At 39.6% G+C, this 12974-nt stretch overlaps 1 protein-coding gene across 7 annotated transcripts in view; it reads left to right on the top strand.

Annotated features, from left to right (window-relative positions):
• Positions 1 to 234: 234 nt before the first annotated feature.
• The window catches only part of MFF (mitochondrial fission factor), a 43183-nt gene continuing 30443 nt past the window's right edge, over positions 235 to 12974 (top strand). Inside the window, exons 1-5 of one of the 7 annotated variants that reach the window (XM_044432718.1) lie at positions 235 to 432; positions 1507 to 1602; positions 3014 to 3171; positions 8615 to 8835; positions 10829 to 10992. In XM_044432718.1, coding sequence (XP_044288653.1) covers positions 3134 to 3171; positions 8615 to 8835; positions 10829 to 10992 — 423 coding nt within the window. In that variant the 5' untranslated portion in view covers positions 235 to 432; positions 1507 to 1602; positions 3014 to 3133. The remainder of the gene's footprint in view (positions 433 to 1506; positions 1603 to 3013; positions 3172 to 8614; positions 8836 to 10828; positions 10993 to 12974) is intronic. The other 6 variants (XM_044432713.1, XM_044432717.1, XM_044432719.1 and 3 more) reach the window with 6 other exon arrangements.

The following is a 12974-nucleotide window of genomic DNA, read 5'->3' on the forward strand; positions in this document are numbered from 1 at the left end:
TGGAGCAAGCTGAACCTAACCATTATGCAAGCAACAATGAACCAACGCTCCCTCCTTCCAAGACAGCAGGCGGGCTCCTCCGGCAGACCAAGCTCGCACATCGTTGTGCGCAGAAGGGAAGACATGGGCTGACGTTCCCCCAACCAGAAGAGAGCGTTGCCCATGGTAATGATGGCCGCAACACATTCAATTCCCCCTTTCCGCCCTTCTTCGGTTACGCGACGTATCGCGTTGCGTTCCTCGCCGCCGAGTACGGCGGCGCAATGGGACAACTACGGTCGTTTGTCCTTTTGTTTTTGCTTTTTCCCTTCCGTTCCGGACTGTGTAGCTAAAGGTGCTCCGAGCTGCTTTGATGCCCCGCCTCTAACGGCCCTGCAGGAGCAACGGAGCGGATACGCGGGACCAGGCAGTCGTTTCTTCGCTGGCCTCAGGGTGAGAACTGTAGAGAGCGTTGGTTTGGGGCCTTCTCCTCCTCTCAGCACTTGCAGAGGGGCGGAACTGGAGATCTCCTAGCAGCCCCCACACTGGCTTTATCCTGCCCCAAGTGCCTGAATCCAGCTAAATGTGCGCTGAGGTTTTAGGGGTTTCTTTTCCCTGTCCTTTGACCCCATCCCCCACAGACGCTGCTGCCGAGTTCCTTTTACCCTATTGCCTCACCTCCCTACCCCCACTGCCATCGTTATTACCCTGTGAGTTGTCCTCACAGTCATGACCGGATCATCCCCTCCCGATTTCCCCACTGACTTATCGCACCTTCCCCCCCAACTTTTTTAAAAATTTATTTATTTATTTATTTGGTCCATAATTCTTTCCTCTCCGCTTCAGTTTTGCTATGAGTGGAGCTTCCATGTTTAGGGACAGTGTGTCACTGAACATCGGTTGCCAGTCGGTGGCAAGAGTTGCCTGAGTTCTCATGGCGCTTCTGAGCAAAGCAAGATGCAGGGCTAGATGGACTGGCATGGTCCATCAGGGCTTTTATGATTGCCTTGCTACCTCTTGTGCCTCCTTTCTTTACTTAAGATCTGTTTCCTATGCTAGATCCAGGTGTTTGAGCTCCTTTGGGCTGGACTTCCTCAACCAGCCCCATATTTCAGAGACTCTACCTTCTCCAGTATTGTCATCCACTGCTATTGTTCTTTAACCCCTTTCCTCTCACTGCAGCTGCTTGCTTGCTTTACAAGAGGTGAGCCTGTCAACAAGAAGGTGGTGTCCCCTTCTCACCAACCACTACTGTTGCTTGAGTCAAAGCAATAGGCAGGGAAATAGGCAGGTCATGATGGTAAACAAGAGAAGAAATATATGATGCTTTTGTCACTGCTGGGGTATGAGGCTGCCACAGGTGCCCAAACATGCCAAGTTTTGATTGTGCCCTGAGTCACACAGTCATTTCAAAGTGTGTCCAAATGGAGTTGAGATAGTGAATATATTGCCATGCCAGTTTGAGAGTCAGACACTCCACTGCTTTAATGCTTGGTTAACAACATTTGGAATCTTCTTTGCCCAAAGCTGAATTCTGCATATTTGCCAGAAGTTGCATTGACTCGGCAGAAGCATTTGTGGGTCTGTGTGGACAAGAGTTATTGCATGTGCTGAAACAGTCCCGTGAGTAGATTGTCACTGTTTTCTCCCTTACTTATTGCCATCAGATTGGCTCTTCTGATCCAATATGTCCAGTTCCTGATACTTCATTAGCTTTTACTTAAACCATTTTTTACAGGGCTGACATTCCTCACATTTCCTATTGTGCCAACTTTTATTATTGCATCCAGACCACCCCTGCTTCTCTATTTGGGCATTATTTCATTGGGTTTATCCAATCAGCTTTGGTTTGGGGGATGAGGTGCTTCTTCAACATGTCAAGTCCCGACAGTGCAAGCCACGTTTACATAAAACAATACACCAGAATTCTGGAGAAGATGGATTTCTCATTCATAATTTGCGTGCTCATGCAAATTGCTTGAATACTTCTGTTTGACTCCTTCTTCCAGTGGTAGGAATTAAACAAATAATGAACATGCCAGCAAAAGAAAACATAGGGTTTGCTTGTTCATGCCCAATGCTGGGAGGAGCCAGATAGAGGGCTTCAGCGACATAATCCATGTCCTACTTGTGAACAGTAGTCCAGAAATTTCCAGAAAGGTGGCACGGTGTTTTTTTGCAAATATAGCCTAGAAGCATTTCTGCCTAATACACAAATTGATATACAAGGCTTACACAATGCAGATTGTGTGGGTTTCCTTCAGTGACTTCAGTACAAGGCTTACACAATGCGGATTGTGTGGGTTTCCTTCAGTGACTGCCAGGGTGGCCCTGGATTTAACATACTTACTCTCACCTGGTGTCCATCCTCCCTACACATTCTCTTCTTTACCCATTCCATTCTATCTCTAGGAATCTCAACATGGGCTTAATCTCCTTAGGGAAGTAGGTACATACCAATGCCTTCATTGCTCCTATTTGAATATAGTAGTAGAATACTGAGTTGGGCTATATAATCTCTCTTTGTCCAGTGCAACAAAAGTAGTGCAGCTGGCTGTATTCTGTGATCTCAGCTGCCACTATGCACACCCACTCAAGCCTGTGCTATTTACAGTATACCAAATATAGTGCACTAAATGCTCAAGTGGCTGTGCCCTCTGTCTTATCTAGACTGCTTCTCTTACAGGACCTTCTGCAAATCAAGCAGTCTTTGCTTTGTCATAGGCAAAAATTCTATTTTTGTGAAGGACTGTAATTATTTTTCAGATTTAATAGCTTTCATCTAGCTGCAAGTTTTGCTTCTTCAAGAACACCACTGAGAATATAGTTATTAGAAAGTAAGAAATGGGCAATTCAGAAGAAATAGCATTTCTGAATCCCAATCAGCGTTTAGACATTTGGAAGTTATTTTAGTTTTTATTATCAAGTTCACTTTAGGGAACAGTTTAATATAGAGGTTAAAATGCCATAGGTAATAACTATTTAAGTGATATGCCTAATTATGCTTTCTGTTCTTTTCTTTTTCCCCTTACAGCTCGAAAAGCAGTTGTCATGCTGTCATATGTACAAAAGTTCCACTGTTTAGGGATACTGTTATGTAAATTAAAGAGTGCTGCAGTGTAGTAATGTTAAAACGTTGCAAGCAAACAACAAAATGAGCAAGAGAACAAGCAGTGACATTCCATTAGGAAGGTTAGTGCAAGTTATAGAATTAAACTTGTGCTTGTAGTGGTAGTGGCTGAATTGTAGGCATTTTAACTTGGTTGATTATGATATTAATGTATTATATAAATTATTCTTTGGCCCGACATGCTTCATTATTTTTCTTCCTAATTAAAATGCTTTTTGTTTATGAAATGCAGCATTTATATAACGTGTAACACTTTTCTTCCAGGAAGCATACCTAATATTCCAAGTAGTTTCCTGTTTGAGCACTGAGCAGGCCTAGATTTGCTTAACCTCAACAATTTGCTTAGCTCCTTAATCCCTCAACAGTCTTTCTACCTCAAGTGTCTACAGGACGTTTTTTGTTCTGAATCTAAAATTGAGAGAGATTGCCCCCAGGTTTGCATATCCTAACAACCCCACACCAGGAACTCTGGCTTGTCTTTCCCCCAGTTAAGCCAGAGAAATAACCCAACAGGAAACCACAGGTTGTGTCATATAAACTGGGCCTTTCTGTGAAACCAGCACTAGATAACATCAGGAGGCTGGTAACCCATTCTAGCATATTGTGATATAACCAAAAAATCAAAACCTAGTCATCTTGGTGGGGGAGACAGGTGAAGTGGTGGCGTTGTATGCAAGCCAACATTATTCTCTAGGCCAAGCTAAACAAGAATGACTTTTAAAAATTAAATGGTATATGCACAGAATTCAGTTGAAATCTTACATGATGAAGGGCAGAGTTTATGTCTTATTCCACTATTGCAGCCCCAAACTGGATTCCCTTCCCACAGATGACTGGTGTTTGCATTGGGAACAATGGTTCATTTAGTGCAAATGGGAACTTGCAGGGGAATAGATCTGTATCAGGGTCCTAGATGTGGTGGAAAAAGGCTTTCTCCATGCCAAGGGCTGAATGCTACTATTTTTTAAAAAATAAGCTCTTCGCTCAATTGCTGTTTGTATGAAAGGCATCTCATGTAGTTTGCTCCTCTGTGGCTACAGACATCAGTGGCTCAGACTACCCATTTAGCTCCCCTGTAGAGCATCCAGTATCTCTGTATCTTTTCACCATAGGTGGAATGATCACCATTCTTTTTGGTGATAATGTTGTGGAGTACAGCATGCCCTTAAAGAGGTGCATTGTATCTAGAAATGTACTGCAACCTTGGAATATGTGAGTCTTATCTGTGTGCTGTCTAGTTCCTCACATAGTGATTCGCTGGTTTAAAATATTTTCCAAAACTTGATCATCCAGATATGTTTAAGTACACAAAGACACACACACACAATATAGAAACTACTTTTCTAGCATGTATATTTTGGAACATAGACATAGCATATGCCATTCGGATGTGTCCTGAACTTCAATATCAATACTGGTACAAACAAGTTTTCAATAGCAGAACAAATTGCTTCTGATGTAATATGCAGTGTGTGAGTTACAAACTGGCTAACCTTACTGTGGAGATTTGTTTGTCTGTGGCCTTGGCGTTAATCGGAAGAAGATGCAATTTATGGGTAGAACATTACACAATTTTTGATTGGCTAGCTAGTGCTGGGATCCATGCTGGGATGGATTAGCACAACCTTTCTCAGTCTTATGCCAACCAGATGTCAACTTGCATCAGTCCTAACTGTCTCAACCATGTTTATGGTTATGAATATTGGACACTGTAGCCTAGGTTGGGCAAGGCTGTATTAGAAGATGGAACTTGATATGATCCTGCAGGTGCACGGATGAATGATATTGCTGAATTGGTATTGGTCAGTCCATGGAGCTGTTAAGAACTCCTTGGTCCTGTGGATAAATTTCATTCCACGGGCCCTGGGGATACACAGAAAATCTAAATAATTATAGGCCAGCGGTAAATGCTCTTTTCCTATCATTTGGGTAACCTGATCTAGACTTTCTTGGATGAGATGGAGTCCTTTGAGTCAGTTTCAGTGCTATTTCAGGATGCTTGTGACTCTGAAATAGTACTTATTTCTTCTCCTTTTGGAGGAAACTGGAGGTGAGAATGCAGTCTTGTTGATTCTTCTTCATCTTCTGGCAGCTTCCGTATCACACTGTTTAATAGCTACATGAGCTCCTTGGCCCAATAATTTTGACTTGTAAAGATCTGTACAAATTAATAACTCAGTAGGTAATGGAATGCCTTCTGCTATATGAACTTGCCAATTGGAAGCACTTCAGGTATGCTCTCATTCTGTAGCTTGGAGGTTGATTACAGGAGGGGGATTTTTTTCAACGGTAGCTCACTGCTCTAAAATACTTTTATTGAAGTATTTTATTGAAGTTGTATTTTGGTACATTGTTTTTGTTGCTGATCTTTTTCAACTTGACTCTGAATTTTGATAATAAGAGTTTATGGTCACCTTGCATTCTGCTCCTAGTCATATTTTAGCAGCAAAATACAGCTTCTCCACCCTCTGCTTCCAGGGACATAGTGTATTTGATTTCTGTATTATCCATTTGATGATAGCTGTATATATAATCGCTTAACTGGTTGGTTGAAGTATATATTTGAGTTAAACAGATTGCTGGTTTCAGAGAATTCTATGAGTCATTCTTCTGCTTCATTACTGATCCCTAGGCCAAATTGCTCTGCAATATTTGATTCTGCTTTGTTTCCTACTTTGGGGTCCAGTCACCTAAGATTGGCAACATAACTTATTTTGGTGTGTTACCAATTTCCTCTTGAACACCTGCATTAAAGTTTTCAGTATCTTCCTCTTCACCATCTGTTGTTGGAGCATAGACTTGAATGATGGCTATGTTGATAGGTTTTCCACTAATTTTGATTGATATTATTCAGTCGGACTTTGCATTATAGTCCCATACTGCCTGTGCCACATCTTATCTCTGTATTAGAGCTATTCCATTTCTTTTGAATTCGTCATCTCTAGAGTAAAACACTTTGTCTGATTGAAAATATCCCATACCTGTCCACTTTAGCTCACTCACACCAAATATTGGGATAGTTAACCATTCATTTTCCTGCTTTATGATTTCCAGTTTGCCTTGATTCATACTTCTCATGTTTCATATTCCAGTTGTATATGTTGTGCAAAACTTTCTTTTAACCTCTGTGGCTATCAGCTCCTAGACTTTCTTTCAGCTTTGCTCTAGTTGGGTCATTAGCTGCAGCACTATCCATACTTGTGTCTTGCCCTTCCCTGTAGCTTGTTGAGTGCTTTCCAACCCGGAGGTCTCATCTTCTGTCACTATCATTTGTTTCATTTTGTATTGTTTCAACACAGGGGTTTTTCAGGTAATAAGATTCAGAAGTATGAATTGCCTTCTTCTGGGCAGTACGAATCAGTGTTGGCTTGAGCCTTGTGACCTGCAAATACCCTCTGCCAGTGTCTCTTCAGCTGCCACTGCTGCCCAGTATCTGCCTTTCAGGAGTTTCTCCACCCCATCTTCATTAGAGATATCCATTATCTCTAATGGATGCATCTTAGTCTGGTGTCTCCATTCTGAACATTCCACCTTGAGTGACCCTGATAGGAGACTAGCTCCGTGAGTCAGCCTGGTGTCTTGGTGGCATTACTCTGCTTCTCTGACACTTTGAAACTCCCTCATCATATTAAGGTGTGCATCTCAGAATGGGGATACAGTGTTTAGAGAAATCTATTTATGAGGTGTTTAACAAATACCATAAATAAATAAGGATTTTAGTGTAAAAAGAGAAACATCTTGCAATGTTAGCCAACCTGCCATGGGCAACAACAGACTAATGTCATAGGTGAACTATGATGAGTGCAGTTTGATACAGAATCCTGTATGTATGTTCTGCTCACATATCAGAATATTTAGCTGTCTGGATGGCGACAGCTAACTCTGTTTTACTTGGTTTATTCTTTGAAGAGGTTCATTAAGCAAGAGTGGTGCTCTTTCTGAGACAGGAAGTGTAAAATATATGCAAATCTTCAAAAAACAGTTTTCTTCATTAAGGAGAGTTTTTATTTTTTTAAAAATTGCACAGAATTAGAGGGATTCATTTTCTGTGTGATGTGTACTATCTAATTAATATAGATACTGTAAATTAATTTTGTTTTACTCTATCTCTGACTGATTCATGCATCTGCTTTCTGAACCTGTTGCAGAAAGAATGTAAGTTATGGATATATATTTTTATAATAATACAGGTCTATGACAGTAGGGACTGCAGTACCATATGAAAGACCAGAGGCAAACAAATATTTAAACATAATTCCTCCTGTGGTTCTCACTGCTGTCATAAAGTAAAATCTTTATTTTCTGACTTGCTTCAATAAAACAACTCCTATGCAGCTCCCTAGGTAGTAGCAGGATCCTTTCCTACTTTTCAAAAAGGTTTTATCCAGCAGCCCCACCTTCTTTTTGTCTGGGCCTACATGGAGCCCAGAAACATTTTGGGGAGGGGACAGGAAGGAATAAGGTGGGAGGATGCACTTCCTTTTGCAGTGCATTGGCAGCCCATGATTTAAAAAGAACAGACTGTGAGGGGCACAGAGCACCTTGGCATCAAAAGGCACTATGTTATATTTACTGAAGTACGTAGTTACTGAGGGGGACAGTTTTTAAAATGATTTTAGCAGTTGGCCATAAGAGCAGTTAAGATAGGAATATAACCTGGGAAAAACACATCTATCTATACCTTATCTAGACTGCCTTTCTAGTTTATGATCTAACAACAAAGCAAATATTGCTAGTTCTTGTCCATTGACAGCGCAGCTTCAACCCATCTTGCTTTCAGCTCAGCTTCTGGCTCTTCTGCAGCACTCTTCACTTTGGGTTCTTCTGATCTCTCCACCAGTGTAACAACTTTGCCTGCTTCTCTCATACACATTTTTAATTCTCCTTCCCAACCTCAGAAAGACAGGAGGAATTTTAAGTGTATATTTCCTATCATAACTTGTTTTCTCCCTCAAGCCCATCCAAAATTTCTTCATTTTCAGGCTGAATTTTTTCAATCTCTTGGCTAGAACAGGCTCTCCATTTTGCAATTAAGAACAAAACAAAACAAAATGTCTTATCAGTTTTAGCCCTTTATGAGGTCAGAATGTGGGGCTGCATCAAACCCATGTCCACTGAAGTCCCTTTGCTTGCCAAAAATATGAGAACTTGCCCTCTCTGCCATTTATTTCAAGCATGGTTACCCTAGCTTGCCATACAATATAATCACAACCTGCCAGTTCCTTAGTAATATTTTGTGCTAGGTATCTAAAGAGAGGTGATTTAAGAACTGTTCCACTGCAACTGTGAAGGAAGAAGTCTTGCCAAATTTGAACTCCAAGGATAATCCAATAGCATTGACTGTAAAGGGAAAAAAGTCTGTATTCCTTACCAAGTTAATGAATTAATGTATAGCACTATGCGCTAAAACCCATGCTAGGTAACATCTAATTCAAGGGTAAGTCTCTCTCCCTCTCTCTCTTTTTCTTCCTCCCTCCCCCCTTCCCTCCCTCCCCCCTCTGTTAGGATGAGTTCAGCAGCATTCCCATCTCCAGCTGCCGAAATGGCAGAAATGAATCGCATTCAATATGAAATTGAGTATACTGAAGGGATCAACCAGAGAATGAGGGTTCCAGAAAAACTTAAGGTAGCTCCACCAAACGCTGACCTTGAACAGACAGCTCCTGAAGGAGGACTTCCAAATGCCAGTGTAACAATGCAAGTGCCGGAGCGCATTGTAGTGGCAGGTATGTTTACCTTTGGGTGGGAGGAGGTGTTAAAGCATTATTCTGTCACACTCTACATCTAACTGTCCATGCATATTCACTGTAACAAAGATGGCCATTTGCAGTTGATATTTGTAGTTTATTATTTATTTAAAACATTTCTATGCCGCCCCCATCGCAACAAAGCCTCGGGGCGGCTCACAAAGAATACATAAAAACATACATAAATAATAATAATACAACAATTAAAAAAACATTTCATGATTATATATGCCTTCTTAAAACAAAGTAGCTTGAGTATTAGACTTTGTCTGGAAAGAGATGGGCTCAAAATCCTCACTCAATTAAGCTCACTCAATAAACTTTGACCAGTCACACCATTTAAGCCTGCTGTAACTAATTGTTCTCAGGATAAAGCAATGAGGAAAAGATTATATGTGTTGCCATGAGCTACCTGGAGCAAGGGTAGAATAAAAATGTAATAAATAATCATTAATATGCAATGTTTTCTGTCAAATACCCTCCTGAGAACTTCTCTCACCTTTTGGCCATCAAATTGACCATAATCCCTCCTTATTGCTCTATGAATTTTAGCAATTTTACTGCTGATTTGTTATATATTTTCATCTGATGCCAGGTAGATTATAAAAACAAAATAAATAAAAACAAATAAGCAACTTAAAAATAACAGTGACCAGTGTAAATGCTACTGGGAAGATTTGGTAAAAAAGTAATCAGATCATATCTGTTACTTCAAGTTGTGTCTACCTAAAATTAGAGTGTTCTAGGATTTTTCTAGTTTCTTTTGTTATAATATACTGCTTTATTACATAGACATTCTTGCAGGATTGACTTGATACAGCCATATGTGATGATTAGCTTGTATTAAAATTCACTTATTCTAACCGTTTTTAAAATTCTGATAACTTTTCTTTGCCAGTAGAGACAGGATCAAGGTACATAATATGCCCATTTGTGTTTTTACTGACATAGTCATTGTCCGCATCAGCATAAAAAATATTTGTGTTTTTTAAAAACATATTTTTCTTCCAAATTATATCTGTTTGAATATAGGTAGCATTTTAAGACTTTAAATTGCTCATATATAACATCCATTATATATTGTGGGGAATGATGTGGTTTTTTTAGTGATCTCCCAGGTCCCCAGTCCAGCACTCTGACCACTACAGAACACTGTCAAGCAATCCAGCAAGTGCAGTCCCATTGTCCCTCTGGAAGATGCACAAAACCTGCTGACATCCAGTAACAGCAGCAAGGTGCATTGGTAGCTTTACCTCACCTAGTACCCAGCATTTTCTCGAGACAACTGTTTCTGGCTGTCTAAGATTTAGTGCCAGGAAAGAAGGAAGGAGGCTGGGACATCCGTTACAACTGGCATAGCTCCATGGTTCCAGTCACCTTCCCTCCCTATCCCTCACATGTCCCCTTTTTCCTTCTCCAAGGCACAGTTGCAACTTTATGGGAGCTGGCAGCTGGTATGGTTCTTTAAGAAAGTGGCTGCAAGAGAGTGGGGCAAGGGTTCAGCCCTTAAGTACACAGAATCTTGTAGGTAGGATGCTAAATAATCCTATGGCCTCCCAGATGCTGAAATGCTTAATGAATGGTGTTAAAGAAAAAGATTAGCTTATGTCTTTGCTCTCGTGTGGTACTGAGGTAGCTGAATACTAATGCATGTAGAAATAATATGTCTATATGTACTACTGAAATAATTGAAGTACTTAGAAAAAGGATATCCCTAAAATATTTTTATATTTATATTTCTTTTAATTGTGAAATGCTTTACACTCTGCACTTCTTTCCTACAAAATCCTTCTTTCCTAGAACAACCTGGTTGTTTTTACAGATGAAGTTGAGTGTGATTTGTTTAACACTGCTCAGTGCATTTATATCTGAGGTGGAATTTATACATGGCTCTCTTATTCCAAAACTCTGCTGCTTGAATCTCACCAAAAAAGTATAAATCAAACATTGATTTTAAATAACTTTGTTTCAGGCAATAGTGAAGACATTCCACTTTCCAGGCCACCAGATCTAGATCTTCTCCAGTCGACGCCGTTCAATCCTCTGTCACTGAAAACACCACCCCGTGTTATTTCACTCAGTGAACGGCCACTAGATTTTCTGGACCTAGAAAGAGCCACTCCTCAGACGGAAGAGGCTAGTATTCTTTCTGTCTTTGGTTCCATCACATTTGTATCAGTTTTATATTTAATAAAGAAGTAAGAAAGGAAGATGAGTATCTTCTGCACTATACTCCAGGTCAGTATAGTGTTGGTTTAAATATGATCTGAATAACTGAGGAATCACTTCCTGTATATAAGCCTGTCTGTTTTCTGTGGTCATCATCTTACAGTGCTGCTCCAGGTGTTTTGCCCTTCTAGACATAGGCAAGTGGATACTAGAGATAGAGTTTCTACTGTAATAGTACCCAGAATGCCTGTTGCAGAGATTCTCTTGGCACATACCTCTTTTTCCATGGAGTAGCAACATAAGTCATATGTGCTTGTTTACATGAGCTATGACAGAACTAGCTTGGATTTGTTTTTCTTGCATTTTCAAAATCACTTACTTACTTACTTACTTACTTACTATATATATAAGCATTTCTATCCCATCCTTCACCTGGATCTCAGGATGGTAGAAAATAAAGTTTTGGCCTGGTGCCAGGCACACCTCTCCGGGAAGCATGTTCCAAAGCTGGGACACTGATGTTAGTTACCTTGAAGACTGTATAGTTAAAATGCAGACTGAAAATACTTTCAGTTTCAGAAAATACTTTCAGAAATACTTTCACATTGCTTCGCACTTTTTTCAAATCCTATTTGTATATATTCTTAGAAGCATAATTGCTTGCAATACATTTGATGGTTAATAAGGTGGACCAGATTCTGTCAACAGCTAGAGTACACTTTTGCTTGAAGTCAGGGGTAATTTGTTGTTTACTATAGGAACGGGAATTTTATACATCTAAAAATAACTGAGGAAAAGCTGATTTACTGATTGGAGTGAGTAAGCAGAGCTCCATTCTGTGAACTATGTCAGCCTGTCCCATTTAGAAAAATAGGGGTGGTTTTTTTTACTCATTTTAAATTATTTTAAAAATTGCAAAAGTTCTGTTAGAGAGTACAGGGCTAATTTTATAAATCTAAATAGACATGAGGCTATAATCTGTTGCCTTTTGGGGTAGCATGACGTATCTAAATACGTATAATGAAAAAGAAAAGAATGCTCCTGGGTACAACATAGAGACTTTAGATTAATGCAATGTTGAAATCATGGGGAAAAAAGTAATTTTCTGAAGGAGAAAAAATGGATGAATACATACGTGCATATTTTGGGGGAGTAAAATAAAAAATATTTTTCTTTAGGAGTGTGCTGTCCAGATCTAAACTGGATGTGGTACTTTAGCAATATTAAATATGTGTAGCTTGATTCACTCTTAAAATTTTCTTTAGAATTAAAAACATTCACAATTAAACTTCTGAGTAGATTTAAAATTATTTTCTGACTAAACTATACTTGTAGTTCAGTATATAAAACAGGAGCCTTCCCAAGCACTCAGCTTCAGTTCTTGAAAAATCTGAATCTCCCTAGAGCCAAAAAAGCAGGAGGATGAAAGACTGTCTCTCTGGTTGGGATGAAGTTTAGGAAAATCTGATCTGAAGGAAAAGCTATTGAGATCGTGTTAGCTGGGAAAGACGCCGTCATATTAGGAATAGTGACCAAACATAATCAATGCAATATCCTTTGAGCAAGCTCAGTTTATTATTTAATAAGTGTCCGCATTTTTTCATTCCCCTTAAAAAAAACCCCTTAGTAAACATTTTTGGTTCAAAATGAAGCTGTTAAAGTTTTCATAGCAGAAGCAGCATTCTGTAACATTAAAGCCTAAACGTAATGAAAAATGTTGGCAGTTCATTTCATAGACCAAACCCCCCATGTTTAAAAACAAACATCAAATAACCAAAAAATAAGTAGGATAATCCATATATTATTTGGTCACATGTGATGGCACTGGAAGATAACTTATTTTTCACACATGTTGGTTTGCTATAGTATCTTATACCACAACAAGCCCAGAAACAGAACAAATTCAAAACTGTAAAAAATGGTCATTTTCTTCATGTTATGATGCCATT

The sequence above is a fragment of the Varanus komodoensis genome, unplaced genomic scaffold (genome assembly GCF_004798865.1).
Source record: "Varanus komodoensis strain SLA01 unplaced genomic scaffold, ASM479886v1 scaffold25, whole genome shotgun sequence".
NCBI classification, from domain to species: domain Eukaryota; kingdom Metazoa; phylum Chordata; class Lepidosauria; order Squamata; family Varanidae; genus Varanus; species Varanus komodoensis.